This window comes from Orcinus orca, chromosome 3, assembly GCF_937001465.1.
Source record: "Orcinus orca chromosome 3, mOrcOrc1.1, whole genome shotgun sequence".
Classification (NCBI taxonomy): domain Eukaryota; kingdom Metazoa; phylum Chordata; class Mammalia; order Artiodactyla; family Delphinidae; genus Orcinus; species Orcinus orca.
Window position 1 is genome coordinate 120567069 of NC_064561.1, and position 17896 is coordinate 120584964.

The window sequence follows — 17896 nt, forward strand, 5'->3', positions numbered from 1 at the left end:
ACACCACAGGCAGTAGGGCCGAGGGCGGCAGAGATCAATCCTGGGTACCGGCGCGGGGTCACAGACAGGAGAGGAGCGGGAGAAAGGGGCTGGTGGGGGGGGGCCCACGGCGGCTGGGGCCGTAGGTCTGCCTGTGTACTCGGCGGGCGCCCAGAAGTCTGGGGCCGCCAAGGCTCCAGCTCCGCCGGCTCCTGCCAGAGACTCCAGGCCGCACTTTCCCCTCCTCCCAGCGCCTTGTCTCCAGTGAGGAGCCGAGCGCGGGCGGCGCGGGGGGAGGGGCGGCGACGGAGAGAACAGCCAGTTGTTTAAAATCCTTCTAGAGCAGTTTCTAATTCCCCCCTTGCGCCGGGGTTCGGAGGGGGGAGGGGGGTAGAAGAGCGGGTGGAGGGAGGAGATCGGAGAGGGAAGGAGGGAGGGAACCCGGGAGGGAGGGAAGGAGGGAGGAGACTGCCGCTTAGGCTGTAGCCGCCGCCGCGCGCTTCGGCAGGCCGGAGGGAGGGGGGAGGCCTGTCAGTCTCATGCGTTGCCTGGGCGAAGGGGGCGGAGCTTTGGCATGGGGCGGCCAATAGTGGGGGTAGCTGCGTGGGTCGCCATGGGGACGGGGCTGTTCCCGGGGAGGCTGTGATGGGTTGACAGGTGCGTGACAGTGGGAGCTGCTCTCGGCACAAGCATGTACGGCAAAGGCAAGAGTAACAGCAGCGCCGTCCCGTCCGACAGCCAGGCCCGGGAGAAGTAAGTGTCTCCGCTTCTCACCCACCTCCGCCTTCACACGCGCGCACACACACACACGCACGCACTCGCACACTCTCTCGGAGACACACAGACACTCTCCGCCCGGGGAGAGCCTGGGGTGGGCTGGCAGGGGGAGGGGTACGCGAGGTGGGGCATGCGGTGCGGGGAGCGGCTGTTTCCCAGGAGGGGCTCGCGCGGGGCGGGCGGCCCTGGGGTCTGGCGGCAGGAGGGAGCGAGTGTATCGGGGGGCGGCGGCGGTGCTGGTGGCGGGGATTGGAAACTTGTTTGGGTGATTGAGGGAAATAACCCGCGGGTTCATCTTCTCACAAAGTAACTTTAGAGCTGGGGTCCGGGGCTGCGGGGAGCGGAGAGACTACGTGGGTCGTGGGTAGGGGGAGAAAGGGCAGCTGCGTGGAGGAGGGCAAGCGGAGGGAATGTGGGTGTTTGGCGGGGAGGGCAGCGCGAGCGGCCGGCAGCGCGAGGGGCGCCGCGGCGGGGGCTCGGGCGCCGGGACTCGGGGCCGGGTGCGCCGAGTGCGCCGAGCAAGGCGAGGGCGGCGGTGCCGGGCGCGCGGCGGGCGGAAGCCGGGCGCGGAGCGGCCGAGCGGGGCCCCGCCGGGCGCGGAGACGCGCGCGGGGCGCGGAGGGCGTGTGCGGCCGTGGGTCGGGTGGGCGTCGGGGCTTTCTCCAGCGGGCGGAGGGACGCGGCATTCTCATCCCCGCGCGCCTCGCGGAGCCCGGGCAGGGGGCGCCAGGGGCGCCGCTGAAGTTTGGGAGTCTAAGACCGAGTTCCCTGTGAGGAAAAGTGTGCTGGCGAGAAGCGGGATCTGCTGGGGTAGGCTGGCGTTTCTGCCGCTCTCAGGCGACCCAACTCCGCGGCGGCGGCGGCTGGAGAACTTTTTTTGGAGACTTGCAACCTCCCAAACGTCTGGGGGCCTCGGCGGCCCGGGCGGCGGGCCGGGCGGGGGTCGCGGGGCGCGGAGGGGTAGCCGTGGGAGCCGCGGCGGCCGGCGCGAGGAGGGCGGTCTGCGGTGGGGAGGGGGCAGTGGTCCGAACGGGGACTTGCGGGAAGGGTAGAAGCGTGGATGCGGGGAGGAGTTAGTTGTTTGGTCGGGGTGGCGGGGAGATACAGGTGTTAACTTCGGTGGGAGCCCAGAGGAGGCTGGCGAGAAAAGAGCCCCTCCCGGCCTGGGATGCCACGGTCACGGCAAGCTGCGAGGCAGGGTTGTTTGCTGCTATTCTTATGTACTTGTAACTGTGATTTGCTTGTTACTAACAATGAGAGCGAATAGTGACTGTGACCACTGAGGAAGAACCCCTCTTTTCTGTACAGCACATCTTACAGTGATTCCCAGTAACCACCTCCACTCTGAGGGTGAAGTGTATCCTTGTCATTGGACGCGCTCTGCCTTTCCTAGGGGTTCAGACTGGGTAAAAGTCTGAGAGCATCTCTCAAAAGCTGCTTTAGTTACCTTGCGCGCGGAAATAGCTGCGTAAATAAAAACCGAACGTGCAAACTACCGAGTTTCCCTCCTAGCTTGAGGCAGTTAGTAGTCGTCTCCTGAAAGTTTCTTGTGCCCTAGGGATGGGAACATTTCCTAATCTTCGTGTTGGCAGCAACACACATAATTCCTATAGGATTTAGGGGAGGCAGGCCTTGATGTGGCAAAACAAAAAAAATTAACGGAGAGGTATTCACCCCCCCCAGAGGTATTTTCTGAGTTATATTCAGGATCTTGTTGCTGTGACAAGGAGTATGTAAAAGGCTTAGCATTATAGCTTGGTTAAGAAACAGCAAGTTACTGGAATTGAAGTTTTGAAATAGCCTAATCTGTGTGCATTTATTATTTGGTTGCAATATATCTGAGAAAATAGAGACATTTAGGGAAGATGTTTTAATGATTACAGAGTATTTGGATTTCACATTTTTGGAAGTGAAGGAATTGAAATGTGTATTGAGGTCTTATTTATTTGGGGAGTGGTTGAATTTGAGAATTAAAATAATTTTGTATTTTACTTGAACTTCCAGGAATGGCTGAATTTAATCTATATTCTGATAACTTTGTAAAAAATTTTTTTAAGTATCTAATACAATAATGAGGAAGTTGAACCTGGTGTGTCTGTAGTCCTTTCCAGCTCTGATTCTGTGATATTGCCATTTTGCTGTCAGATCTACCAAACTGAACACCAAGTAACATCTACTCTTGTAAGCAAAGTGGTGACGGTTCTGCTAGATGGTGCTATTTGATTTAAATATATTTCTTCCATTCATTATAATTGGCAGCAGGAATCCTGGACTGGTTTGCCTTATGAACTAAATACAGGTGAAGAGGCCACTTTTGGAGAATTGACAATGATTGTTCTGGGTTAATTGTCGTTGCATTAATTTCTAGGTGAATGTTGCTTGAATCTAAGACAAACATTGAGATAGATTCTGTTTTATGGGATAGACTTAGTTTCATTTTGCTGGGAGAGTTGATCTGATCACTCATTTTTTCCCTGTATGTGTACTTGGGACTTTAACGGCAGTATTCTACAACAAACAACCTACTAAGTTCTGAAGATAGGAATCTTGAAGTTGTCTTTAAAATGGATGCCCCCAGATTTAAAAAAAAAAAAAATTTTTTAAGGTGGCAGATTTTAAAAGGTACCTGAGTGAAGACAAATGCTCTGTTAGTAAGCAAATCAGAATTGTACTGGCCTTAAAAGTCACAGAACTGTTTTTCAGTAATGAATATGTAAATATTTATTTTACTCTAATAAAAACATTCTGAAAACTGAGTCATTATTAAAAATAATGGCATGCACATAAAATAAAAATATTGGTTTTCTAATCTGTCAAGAAATGTATTTTCCAGTGAGTTCATAGTAAATATCAGACAGACCCTTACCTATATTATATCTTTGCTTTCTCTTTTGTTAAGAAGTCATTATATGAAATACTTGAAATTAATTTGTAGGTTTTGCACAGGTTCTATATTTTCACTATACAGTTCTGAACATAAAAATGGCTGAAGTCAGGTTAATTACTGATTTTGTTGTTTTAAAAGCCAGACAGATCAAGTCTATACAAAAGTTTGGATTAGGTTTAATTATAGAGAGAGTGATTGAAAACCCTTGGAGGGAGGAGGGATGTTTGTGTAGAAATTTAAATTCTGATCCTGTTAGGTCATTTACCCCTTTAGCAGGTTTTCTTTGTAACACTGCACTGTAATCCCAATTGCCATTAGGTAACTGTGGAATTGGTTAATGTCTATCTTCCTCTAAAATGTAAGTTTCTTGAGGGCAAGGGATAATACTGCCAATTTCTTCTCTGAGGTATCCTTGACATTAAGAATAGTGTCTTCAAATGTCAAAAGCATCAAATAGTGTTGAATAAATGAAGATGTTAGACTCAAGGGCATTTTTTCAGTGTGAAATTTTTTTTTTCAATGACCTCCAAAATAAGAACTTTGGAAGTTTGAGTTCCATATTCTCTAGCCTAGGTGTATTTCAAAAATAACCGACAACAACAAAACAGTAATCATTATTTATTTGTCGTTCTATGTGTCAGTCACTGTGTTCAGCACTTTATATATATTTTCTCTAATTCTCCCAACAATTCTGCAAGGTAGTGATTTTTTTTTTCTCCATTAAAGAAATAAGAAAATTCTGAGTAGTTAAGTAACTTTGCCCAGGGTTACACTACTAGCTGGATTTCTAACAAAGATATCTCTGCTTAAAACCTGTAGTGGAAGATGAAAGATGCATTTTTTTTCACTGTCACAGATTGCTTTCTTGATTTAGGGTAGAATGCTACAGATTTAGGGAACAGCATTACATAATCAGGTATAACAGACTGTAAAGATTGATCAGATATGCAGTTTTAACCATTGGTGCACCGTATGCTTATAAACTCCATTTTAACAGATTACAGATATGTGTGTGGTGCGGGGAAGACAAACTTCAGGAGGGAAAGTTGGAAGCCTAAAATAATGGAGAAGCCTTGTTTCTTGAGATTTTTCCTTCCGGAAATTTGTTTTATCACTTAAGTTTTGAAATTAGACATTGTAGTTGTGAACAATTTCTGTATGAAATGTTGCTGAACTTTAAGCTACTCTGTATGCCACACTGCCACAGAAAGATTAACTGGCACCTGCAAATAGATGAGTTGTGATACTGCTGTTTCTTAAACTAATTTCATCTTTAAAGTTGAGTAATAGCACAGAAAGATGAATCTGCTGTAAAGCAACATTGAACATAAGGTACACATACTGAACAGTGATATTAAGTAAACTTGTCAGAAACTACAGAAATCCAACTGTGCATCTAACCTGGGACTCTGAAAAGTAACTTTGGTTTTTAAACTATGAAAACAACATATACTCATTTTTCAGTGGTTAAAGTCTAAAGATCATTTAAATGCTACTCCATATAGATGATCATGCTTATACATGAAGTAGAATTTAGTCGAATTCTGGTCATTTAGGAAAAACAGTAAGTAAATACTACTCCATATAAAAGAGAGTTTGTAGAGATTAGTATCTACCGGCATTTTTATTAAGTTGCCCCCCTAAAAATGATAAACTTTTCTTCTTCCTTCCTTCCTTTCTGAAGGAAATAAAGTTAAGACAAGTGAAGTAATACAAATCTCTTCAGAAACTTGATTGCATTAATGCAGTTAATGCAATTCAAGATTTCTAAAACTAATGAAGGAATATCTTTATGGGGATGAAATTTTCTATAAGATTAAATTAACTCTTTCCTTCCCAATCCCCAGGATATTTCCTCCAAAATACTGGTATCTAATATGTCATCTTAGCTATAGGAGCTTTTCTTTTGATTGATCTCTTTTCCATTATTTTAGAAGTATCCAAAAAATGATTTTTTGAAGGAACAAACCTGAAGGAAAAAAGCGTAAGATGTTGAGAGTTAAATTTTAGTATTGTTTATCTACAGGTTTATTACTCTTAGAAATAGTATTAGTGTATTTTGAAATGTATTTTTGAAATGTATTTTTTCAGAGCTATGAAAGAAAAAAAATGGAAAGGTTTATTCCCACACTTTAGAGCCAGTTTGCCATATAAAACCAATTCAGGATGAAAAAAAAAGCATCAAGTTTTAGTTGCTTTGCAGTAGTGAAGTAAATGTGTCTTACATCTTCAATTACTACTAGAAAATAGAATTATTTTGTTTTAAAATTGAAACATACTCTGTGGGTGGGGGTTGGAATACCTAGGTTGCCATTTATTAACACTTCACCCCAATAGTTTATAGAGTTAGAAGTAAAATTTGGAAAAAAATTTTGTATTTAGAATGTTCTCTCTTCCATAGAGATCACAACTGTTATATTAATGTTGGGACATAGGATTGAGGATTAATGTACTGGATTTAAAAGACATGAAACTACTTCTTGGAATGTATAATTTAAAATATGTATTGAAAATAATTATAATTTTATTTTGGAATATGTGGGGATATTCTCTACTATTGTGTGTACACTATTGCTTTGACATTGGTATGGAAAATATTTTACTAGTGACATATTGTTGCTTAGTAGTATGTGAGCCTCTGTAAACATGCTAAAATATTAATTTTATTAATAACTTATTGTTTCTCAAAGGAGAGCCTTAAAATAGCATTAAACAATAGAATAGGATATATTTGTCAAAATCTGAAAAGAGTTTGGGATAAAAAATAAGTGGTTATATTTAGATTTTAAACTTTGCTTATCAGATTTCGTATGTATTTTACATATGTAATATCTATTAATGTAAGGTTTTGTTAACATATGTATACGACTAGACTTCACATGACTTATGACTTGCACTCTGAGAGTTATTTGATTACTGTACCAATACCCTATGTATACTATAAAGAGTGATCTGAAGGATGGTCTACCAAGATTTATATCCTACTTGTTTTCAGTAGTGTTAGAGAAATAGTAGAGGCTATTCTTCCCCAAACTGTGTATCTTAGTCACTGTGTGAGATGTTGAAAAATAAGCAGAAAAATGTTCCATCCAGGGAAGAATAGAGTTTTTCCAGATAACTTTTAATAGCCCTACAAGTTGCTCAAATTTATGGTTGGTCATAATGAGTAACTGGTAATTTTTGTCACAGAAGGTTGATAGTTAAAGATTTTTGAAAAGTGGAACTAATAATGTTTTTGTAATATTAACAGAACCAGAAATTTATCTGGGCTCATAAGAGCCTGGGCATTTCCAATACAGTGAAGGATTTAATATTTGTTCTTTGTTCATCTTTAAAAGAGACAATTTAGTTGGTTTCACTTCTTTAGTAATGACAAAACTACCCTCATATTTCACTTTAAGAATTTTGATTATTCTATTTCATGTAGGGCCCATACAGTTTTCCGACAGTAATGAGCCATCATAACATTTTAAATCGCAATTCAGCTGGAGTGAGCTTGAACCAATGACCTAGCAATTTCTTATTTTTGATCTTCTGTATTAATTTTGCTTCATGGCATATCAAACAAGTAGTTGAGCACAGAAAAAATTGTAGAAACTGAAGTATAACACTTCATTTTTTTTTCTTTTTTAAAAGAATTTTTAAAAGAATTTTAAAAGAATTTTAAAAGAATTTTAAAATAACTATAATATAGTTTTAGTTACTAAAATATTTTAAATTTTTAATTAGTATAATCTAAGCAATATTAAAATACTGATGAAATATTTGTGAAGGTAAGTAGATGAAAATTTTTATGAGGCTCTGTCCGTGTCTAAGGGAGGAGTTGATGCTAAAAACAGGGTCTCACCTGAAATTAATGATTATTTTTCGTCAATGATCTGATATTTGCCTTGATTCTTCTTTTTACCTACTTCAAACTTGAGAACAAAACCAAAAGCTTCTTTACTGATGGAAGAAAGCGAGGTAAATGAATTATTTTATTAAAAATGATTTTATTTAAACAGGATTAAAATGAATGTTTTCTGTAAAGTAACAAAATCCTAAATACTACATAAAGAGCTTGTGGAGTTTTGTCGTAGTAAGTTTAATGTTTAATAGTAACAATAACAGCAAATACTGTCGTTTGAGTATTTTGTTTCTGTTTGGCACTTGCATTGTCTCATTTAATCCCCTCAAGAATCCACTAGACTGTAGGTACTATTTTCTGTTAATGTTACAGAAGAAACAGAGGCTTAAGAGTTTATTGTGCTTTGGGGGGCAGGTATCAAAACAGGAGATAGAAAATGGCTTAATTGATCAGGGCTTTAAAATCTCAGAAAATGGCTTAATTGATCAGGGCTTAAATATCTCACATAACAGGATGTCTGGAAGGAGGTAGTTTCAGAGTTGATTCAGGGAATCAAGAACACCAAGAGATAAGCTTCTCTGCCATCGTCATGGTTTCCCTCTCATGAATGCAGCATCCCTGCATCAGGTTCCCAGTATCACTTTGTCACACAACCAAGTATGAAGGCAGGAAAAAGGGCAAGGTTTTTCCTTTATGTCTCATTAATCAGAGAGAAAACCTTTTCTGGAGGTGCTTAGCAGATATCTTCTTTTGCCTTATTGAAGAAAACTGTAAAATTCCTCTCCTAAACCAGTTACTGGCAAAGGTAATGGGATTACCATAATTGGCTTAAATCAGTCATCCTGTGGGCTGGAAATATTTCTCCTTTGTACCTGACTACCTAAACAGAACTGGAGGTCTTTGGCAAGGAAGATGTATCTTGAGGATATGGAGAGAATAAAGTGGGTCCTTGCCTTATGGAACTTACTTTCAAGTTTGAAGGGGAAACATATAATAATAAATGAGTAAATAAATATAGTAGGCAATTTCAGGTAGTCATAAGTGCTAAAAAATAATAAAGTAGTGTGGCGTAATAATAGAGAGTGACTGGGAGGCTACATTAGATTGGGTGGTCAGGGAAAGGTTCCTAGAGGATACGTTTAAGCAGAAACCTGAGTAATATTGAAAGAATCAGTCATGAGTAGGTTTGGGGTTAAGAGCATTTTAGACAGGTCTAAACTGCCATTGAGGTAACCTCTCAGCATCGGCATAATTGCTCAAGGATATGTAGAATATGAGTCAGAATTGGGATGAAGCTGTACCTTCGAGAGCTTGGTTTTGGTTTTTATTGAGGAATTGGGTGGTGGGTTTAGTTTATCTGGGTTTTCCTAAATAATAAGGTTGCATATCTCTTATCTTCTAAACCCTAGGGATACAGTTGTTCCTAATGAGGAGAGTGGAACATATGGCCTTTATAATAATGTTGATGGTAGAAATAGCTAAGATTTATTAAATACTTAAAGCCTGTTGGGTTGACAAAGGATGGTACAACTGGCTAATTATTTCTCATAAATTTCCCAGATTGGATTAGACCCCCTTACTCTGTGCTTCATAGCAACCTCTACTTTTCCTTTTTCACATCTGTCACAAATTTATGGATTATTTGTGTGATGTTTAATGTCTCATTTTCTGGTTAGATTGGGAGTTCCCTGATGAGAAGAACCATGGTTGTCTTCACCAGTGTAGTCTCACTGCTTAGCACAGTGCTTGGAGTTCTGATTAGATATTTGTGGAATAAATGGATCAAGGATGTAACCTGTTATAAATATATCACAACAGGATATCACTATATCTAGCTCATTTTCTCCCCAAATATTTCTAATATTTAGTATAGGATTAATATGTAATTCCTAAAGAAGAGTTTTCTATAATATAGGCATTTAGTAGTAGTGTCTGTGGCTTTCAGGACTACAGGAGATTACCTAGTTGTATTAGTATGAAATGTGTGTATATTTTTAATATGAATTTTTGATAGAATAATCTTTTTTGTGTTTCAGCAAATTTAATAATATAAATGGAATCATACTTTAGAGTTTCAGGGTATTTTAATATGCTTTATTTAAATCTCTCGATAATTCTGTGAGGTAGGTGATAATTCCCATTGACTGTAGAGATTTGTACATGGAGATTGACTTACCCAACTAAGGTAATACAGATAATATGTGGCAGAGCTTAGTCATATTTAGATTTTTTTTGGTTCCAAGGTTAGTGTTTCTTTCATTATACTACAGCTGCCTCTTTTACAATAAGAGATTCATACATATTTTAAGAAGGCTTAGGTATGGATTTGATGCAACAGAGAATCATGGACTAGAAGACAGTTAAAAGTTTATGTCAATACTCGAATGAAGGTTTAGGCTAATTTTGGTTGATGAACTCTATTCTTTTGCCAGTTAGCTTCAATTTGGAGAGTTGGGGTAGTGGTTTTTTTCCCTTTGTGCCTCTCTCCAATAAAGGAGAGAAAGCTTCTTGATATGGATTATTGATAGAACATTGGTTTTTTATTTTTATGGTGGTAAAATATATATAACATAAAGTTTACCAAAATGTTAACCATTTTTAGGTGTACGTTTCAGTGGCGTTAAGTACATTCACATTGTTATGCAACCATCACCACCATCCCTCTCTAGAACTTTTTTATCTTCCCAAACTGAAACGCTGTACCCATTAAATAATAACTCCCCATTTCCCCTTTCCCCCAGCCCCTCCACCTTTCTGTTTTCTGTAACAATGAATTTGACTGTTCTAGATACTTTGTATAAGTGTAATTATGCAATATTTGTCTTTTTGTGTCTGGCTTTTTTTCTTGCTTAATCACTTCAACAACTTCATAAAGTTGATATAAGCCCCATTTTACATAGGGGGAAACTGAGTCTCAGTGAGGTTATATACCTTGTCCAAGGCCGTGTAGTAAATTGCATAGTAGGGATTCAAACCCAGGTTTCTGACTCCACTACCCATTGTAGACATCTTGCCTCACTGTGTTTCATTGCTTCATACGGGGGAAAAAAATAATGGGAGCTGTGAGGGTGGTGAGTGGGAGGGGACTGCGTGGATAGTTCTCTTTACACATATCCACCATTTTTACTTGGGGTTGGATGCACTCAAGAAGAGAGAGGTTAAGGAAAGAGGTTAAAGAAAACATTTTACAGTTGCTAAGAAGGTGGGCAGAATTACAGCTACCCAGAGTGTTCCACAAATAGCTCCAAATTCTTTAGCTGGTATCTGAGATTTAGCAACATGGATGTAATGCTTGTCAGAGAGGAAGATGCCAGTTAAGAACTCAGGTTATAATTTCAGGTGGAGCTGTTTCTCCATTCTTCTTTCTGTATCTAGAGGCAAAGTAATCTGGCATAAATTACTCTACTTGGTAAATTTTAGAGGCAGAAATAAATAGAAGAATATGTAATGTGTAGAAAAAATACTCTCTCCTCTAATTATGAGTTTATTCTACTTCTCTCTTCCAACCAGCATATGGTCTATTGGTTTTTTTGTTTGTTTTTGGACTAGGGCATCTGGAAAGTTCCATGTGGTCCAGGATCAATAGTACAACCATATTGAATCTATTACATAGTCATTTCTGTAGTACTGACTATTAGAAAAAATAGAAACAATTCCTTTGTTTCATTTTTTTACAGTGTGATGTAAACATTGGATTTATAATTGGATTAAAATTATGAGTATACTTTATCAGTACATTTAAGCAATAGCTATTATTAGGAAGCTATTAAAGGTGTTTCAATAAGCATTTTTTCCCCTGAATTAACGTGAGAGACTGATATTATTATTCTTTCATTTAGAAATATTGTAATGAAAAAAACTTCAGTGAGTTTTTTTTTTACCATAAAATGCATTACATTTACATAAAATACATACATTTACACAATATACATATGTGTATGTATATACTAGGAATAGTTTTCAGGTAGAAGTTCATTTTGGGAAATGACTTACTAATTCATTTTTAATTCAGATTGGTACTGGTCAGTTTTGTAAGTGAGTTGGGCTTACAGATTCAGGGCCAAGAAGATTAGAGTATAGGCAAGTTTTTACTAAAACATTAAATGATGTTTCCATTTCCAATCTTTGTGATTTTTTTTCCAACCAGCACCTTGGATTTTTACTGACTATGGTAGGCTAAATAATGGTGACTCAAAGATGTCCACATCCTAACCCTTAGAACCTGTGAATATGTTACCTAGTACAATGAACTTTGCAGACATGACTAAGTTCAGGATCTTGGATGAAGGATCTTGATATGGGTTACTTCCTACCTAGCTTATCTGTATGAGCTCAGTGTAATCACAATTATAAGAGAGAGACAAGGGTTTCAGAGTCAGGCAAAGGCCATGTGGTGACAGAAGCAGAGAAAGAGATGGGAAGATCTGGTTTTGGAAGATGCTGCTGGTCTTGAAGGTGAAGGATGGGACCATGAGCCAAGGAATGCTGGCATCCTTACCAAGCTAGAAAGGCAAACAGATGGGTTCTAGAGCCTCCAGAAGAAACAGAGCCCCCCCAACACCTTGATTTTAGTACTTCTGACCTCCAGTATTATAAGATGATAAATTTATGTTGTTTCAAGCCATTACATTTGTAGGAATTTGTTACAGTAGCAGTAGGAAACTAATATACAGAATTTTTGCACCTCAGAAAAATCTACCTTGACCATACCAAGCTGGTAATACCAAGCCATGTCCAGGGAGAAGCTCAGACAGTTTTTCTGGTTTTGGATTGAGAAATACTTAATATAAAACTTGGGTTTTTTGTTTTGTTTTCCAGCTTTTGAGATATTATTGACATACAACATATATAAGTTTAAGGTTTATATTGTGATTATTGGATATGTGTATATATTACAAAATGATTATAACAATAAAGTTAGTTAACACCAAAGAAATGATGCTTTTCTGTAAGATGGGGATATCATTAACAATAGCCCATGGTACAGCAATCACTGGCAAAGATGCTGCTAGTTAGTAAAATGTTTCTGTGTTTGTATTAGTCAGATCCCCAGTAGGATAGCTACCTTAAAAGAATAATTAAAGAGTTTAATGAGGTATGTGCATGATTAAAACCCACTGGGGATAGAGGAACACCCAGGATTTAGGAAAAAGAGAAGCTTTTTACCCCTCTTAGGTCTGAGGGGAAAAGAGAGAGAGCAGTTACCAGAACCTGATGAACACTGTGGTCATTGTAGAAAAGCTACTCTCCTGGAGCTGTGGTTTTATGATGGGGACCACAGCCATGGTCATACCCACTGTAAACAGAGGCTGGAGGCCTGGCAGGGAGGGGATCTTCTTTCTTCTCCTGCCCTCTGATCAGCTGATGCCTCCTTTCTGTAGAGCCCAACTGGGAGCCATAGGGTAAGGGACCTGAGGTGATATACTCTGTAGAGATCAGTCTTCCTGGTCACAGCAGGGCAGAAAGGCAGGACCAATGGAGAATACCCAGGACAGTGTTCAAGTTTTTATGCATTTGAAATAAGTCTTCCAGTTCTTCGTATAGAATGGCCTGAGAAAATAGAGCTTTTTGAATAGTTGGGTTTGGTCAAAATAGCTCTTAAAATTAGTGTTTTTTTAAAATACATCTTTATTGGAGTATAATTGCTTTACAATGTCACATTAGTTTCTGCTGTACAACAAAGTGAATCATCTATATGCATACATATATCCCCATATCCCTTCCTTCTTGAGTCTCCCTCCCACCCTCCCTATCCCACCCCTCTAATTCGTCACAAAGCACAGAGCTGATCTCCCTGTGCTATGTAGCAGCTTCCCACTAGCTATCTATTTTATATTTGGTAGTGTATATATGTCAGTGCTACTCTCTCACTTCGTCCCAGCCTCCCCCCTCCACCGCCCCTGTCCTCAAGTCTGTTCTCAACATCTGCATCTTTATTCCTGCCCTACCACTAGGTTCATCAGTACCATTTTTCTAGATTCCATGTATATACGTTAACATACGGTATTTGTTTTTCTCTTTCTGACTTACTTCACTCTGTATGACAGACTCTAGGTCCATCCACCTCACTAGAAATAACTCAATTTCATTCCTTTTTATGGCTGAATAATATTCCATTGTATACACGTGCCACATCATCTTTATCCATTCATCTGTTGATGGACATTTAGGTTGTTTCTATGTCCTAGCACTTAAAATTAGTTTTTAAAACCTGTTTAACTACTTTATGGTACTATAAATTTGTATACATTTTATGAGGTGGGGATAATATTCCTTCTGCTTTCTGCTCTCATTTCTTATTCATTTAAGAAATGCTAACTGTCTCTGATATGTCAGCCTCTGTTGAGCCTTCTTCAGTCAGATCTGAATAACACAGTAGTCTCGCCCACTAGGACTGACTGCCCAGAGGAGGGTCACTACCAGTGATCACCACTCTGGGTAACACACCGTATAATGGGTATGCAGAGGGTGCTGTGGGAATCCCGAAAAAGGTTATTGAATCTAGCCACTGCCCTGTCAGTAGTTTACAAAATATGGTGTTAATTGTCATTTGTAAAATACTAATTTCTTATCTGTTATTTAAAAGTATATTTGAATTTAAAAAATTTAAAGTATAAGAATTAGTTCTATATAGCATATCATTAATAGCATATTTGCCTTTTACATAAATCTCATGACTGTTTCATTAAAGCTTTGAAATGTAACTGACAGGTTTAAGATGGTTATTTATTTTTTGTTATATAGTTATAAAAGATACAATAAATTAAGGTTTGTCAATATATATTTAATATAGTTGCAACATGAAATGAATTAACTAAAGTTTACAACCATTGCTGTTCTAAGCAAAATTCTTAAGTACTTTCATTTGATCATTAATTTAGCATGCTTATATTCATTTAAAATCAACAGTGAGGAGCATATGTAGGTCAATTTGATTTTTCTCTTGGGAACTTGAATAAAACGGCATTTATTTGAAAAATCTTCCAGTAAGGGCAATGGTCTTGATACCAGTTGTAAGATAACCAGTTATTGACTGGAAAGGCAATGATGGTACTGGCTTAAGAGGGTAGCATATCATCTTTAAATGTTTTCCTTATAAATACTTCTTAAATATAGAAAAATCTTTCTGCTTAATAGATTTATGAGACTTTATAAGTCCATTTCCTTTGCTGGTTGGTTGTCTATATGGTGTATACTGAGAATTTGTTGATGTTATGGATATACTTCTCATCTACTTTGTTTGTCCCCTTGGCAAGGCTAGGAACTTTGAAATGTAGAAGAATTGTGTACGTGTTATAGTAGCCTGCTGTCATTTAGAGTAAAGTAGAGGGAGGGAGATATTTTCGTCAAACTGCAAATGGAAACTAAGATGAAAAATATCTTATTTTAGGTTTACCAGCCCTTTAAAGTACTAAAGATTGCGTAGAGATATTTTGCTGTGTTTTCTGTTTTACCACATTTTCTTATTGTTAATACATAAGTAATACAACAAATTAAACAATGACCTTTTCATCCATATGGTTAAAAAATTACAAAAGGCAAAGCCGCATCACCTACCAGTTCATTTAAGTAGCTTTAATTAAAATAAAGGGTCTCGGGCTTCCCTGGTGGCGCAGTGGTTGCGAGTCCCCCTGTCGATGCAGGGGTCATGGGTTCGTGCCCCGGTCCGGGAAGATCCCACATGCCGCGGAGCGGCTGGGCCCGTGAGCCATGGCCGCTGAGCCTGCGCGTCCGGAGCCTGTGCTCCGCAACGGGAGAGGCCACAACAGTGAGAGGCCCGCGTACCACAAAAAAAAAAAAAAAAAAGGGTCTTGACTCTTCTAATCAGAAAATATCATCCTTTTGTTCATCTACTTTAAATGAATGGGTATTTATGATACAACATGCACATTTCTGATGGTGTCTGTAGTTAAACATTTGCTGTTTTTTTCAGATAATTGCAAGACTGATGATGTTTAAAATTTTTCGGACTTCCTTTGCAGGGCTCAGAGAACAAGTTTCGCGTCTTTAAATGCATAGAAATTCAACTAGTTGAAATAAGTACTACTTAGTATTCAAGGCCCTATTTAGACAAAAATAGCCACTGTGACAGGCTTATGGGAGATCTTTCAGTTTGCTAAATTATATTGCTACAGGTAAATACTGTCTAGTGTATGATGTTTGGTCAGATCAGGGTAAGTTATATAGAAAGAAAAAAGAAATCATTAAAATCTAGGGTTAATAATTTCTTACATTTCCTAATAGATATGATCTATCAGCAGAGTTGGAGGACTATAAAGGACAATTCTTGAGACTGCTTGATTTTGAGTAATCCAATTTAGGTAGATTATAATAAATTCATATTATGTGAAACATATCACTTAGTGCAAATACTTCAGTTTTAAGTCTAAAGAGCTTCCACCTGTGTGGCTATAATGGGGGTTTCTGATCCTTCTCTTTCAGCTGTTGATGTGTGATGAGAATCCCTACAATTGTAATTACTATAACTAAGGGAGACTCATTTTTGTAATGCTTGAAAAGTCGTGGGAGCCCTCTCTATTTCTTCTGTTTGTTTATTACCGTAAGACTAGTTCTCTTCTCTGGCTGACTTCCAAGTTATATTTTCCATTCAGTGGAATCCTGAGATTATTGGGGCCTTCATATTTTTTTCTGTTGATGACTGATAGTATTTGATCTTGCTGATTGACATTAAAATGAGCGTAATAAGACCTTTATAATTGGGGGATTCTGGGCATATTTATTTTATCTGACAAAGAAGGCTACAGTTTTAACAATCAATTAAAATATTTCAGAAATTTAAATCTTTTGAAATTATCCAAGTTGGAGGATCTTAAAATGTAGAATTACTTTCTCAGACCTCTTTCCTTCCAATAATGAGAGGAATTATTCATTTAAAATGTATGAAGGTAGAAGTTGAAAGTTTCTTGAATGTGCTGTTTTTCTAATTGTCTAAAAAGTTAAGATATCACTTAATCAGCAATGGATCAGGCTACTAAAATAGCTAAGGAGCGGTGGGGGTGGGTTGTGGAGTGTCTTTTTTCTTTTTAATGTTTAATAGAAAGATCATAAGATACTCTATTGTACAATAGTGATAGTTGCATCTGTACAAGACTCAATTTCTCCTGTAGTCAAGATTTCTTTTTTCTGTGTGAACCACTCAAAGTAACCAAACTGCAAAGCTTTATACCACATATAAAAGCAGCATTCAGACTGCTTGTTTTCCTCTTATTTATTTGCATATGTAACTTATTGTATCTGTAAAAAGGGAAGTTCTTATAAAAAGCAACAAAACAGGAAAAACAAGCAAACTGTCATTTCTTCTGGTAGATATGATTCAGAGCTTAGTTTAAAAAATTAAGTTTTAGAGATTCCATTTAATCTTGTTAGAATTTTGATAGGAAGTTGAACATGTAAAAGCAAAACTATTTATTTAAAACATTTAAAACGTTATTTACAAGATGTTAAAAGTAAATTTACAGAGTGCATTGGCGTTACTCTTATTGCATGTCTTGCAGTCTAGGCTGTAAATTATTATTACTTTGTTCCATAAAGACCAGTAATTTTTAATATATGTTTACGTTGAAGTATTTATCCACACTATGCATCATGGATTACCACTTTATTTTGAAAAAAGAGAATGATAGTTTCCATATTTAGAAACTGAAAGAAAAGAATTAAGGAAAAAATTGAAGAACCAGATGCTTTAACATCATATGTCATTCATTTTTGCATACTTAATTTCTGAAGTAAATTTATATTATGGTTCTAATTGAGTAGGTTCTTTTACTTTTAATGAATCTTTGGCAATATCCTATGGAAAAATATCTTTACTTATGCCAAGTAAGGTAGAAAGATTTTGATATAGTATTTTAAGGATTACTATAAAGATTTTCTAATTCATGTAAGTGAACGTTATCAGAGATAACCTTGATTTGACATAAGACATCAAATCAACGCCCATCTTTTGAAGCCAATTTTAAGGCCTTGAAATCTAATGCTCCAATGCATTGCAGTGTTGAAAAGCCAAAAGACTTTGTTCTCCTGACATGATAATTGAAATAAAGATAGAACTTTTCATTTCTCCATTTAAGTTAACTTTATAATACAAGAAAGTTTGGTTTTGGGTTTTATATTATCACCTTCTCAAGTTATACAGAACCAACAGGGAGAAGAGAAGCAAAGTTTTGGGTGTTATCCCTCCCAAGTAACCTACAAATAAATGGTTCATTGTTCTTATGGAAAAGGAAAAGGATTTCTTTTAATTTGGATGATGATCTCTTCTATAGATGTGTTGAAATCTGGAAATTAAAAAAAAATCATATTAATTGAACTCTCTTTGGATAAAGTAGTTGACTTTCTATTTTTTAAGGTTCTTTACTGGAATGGTTACTGGAACACTTGAAATG

General features: G+C 38.2%; 1 protein-coding gene across 10 annotated transcripts in view; it reads left to right on the top strand.

Moving 5' to 3' along the window:
• Window positions 1-547: 547 nt before the first annotated feature.
• SSBP2 (single stranded DNA binding protein 2) overlaps window positions 548-17896 on the top strand; it is a 299130-nt gene continuing 281781 nt past the window's right edge. For 2 of the 10 annotated variants that reach the window (XM_004281643.4, XM_004281647.2), the window contains exon 1: window positions 562-732. In XM_004281643.4, coding sequence (XP_004281691.1) covers window positions 671-732 — 62 coding nt within the window. In that variant the 5' untranslated portion in view covers window positions 562-670. Of the gene's footprint in view, window positions 733-17896 lie in introns of all 10 variants that reach the window. The other 8 variants (XM_033409061.2, XM_033409062.2, XM_033409059.2 and 5 more) reach the window with 8 other exon arrangements.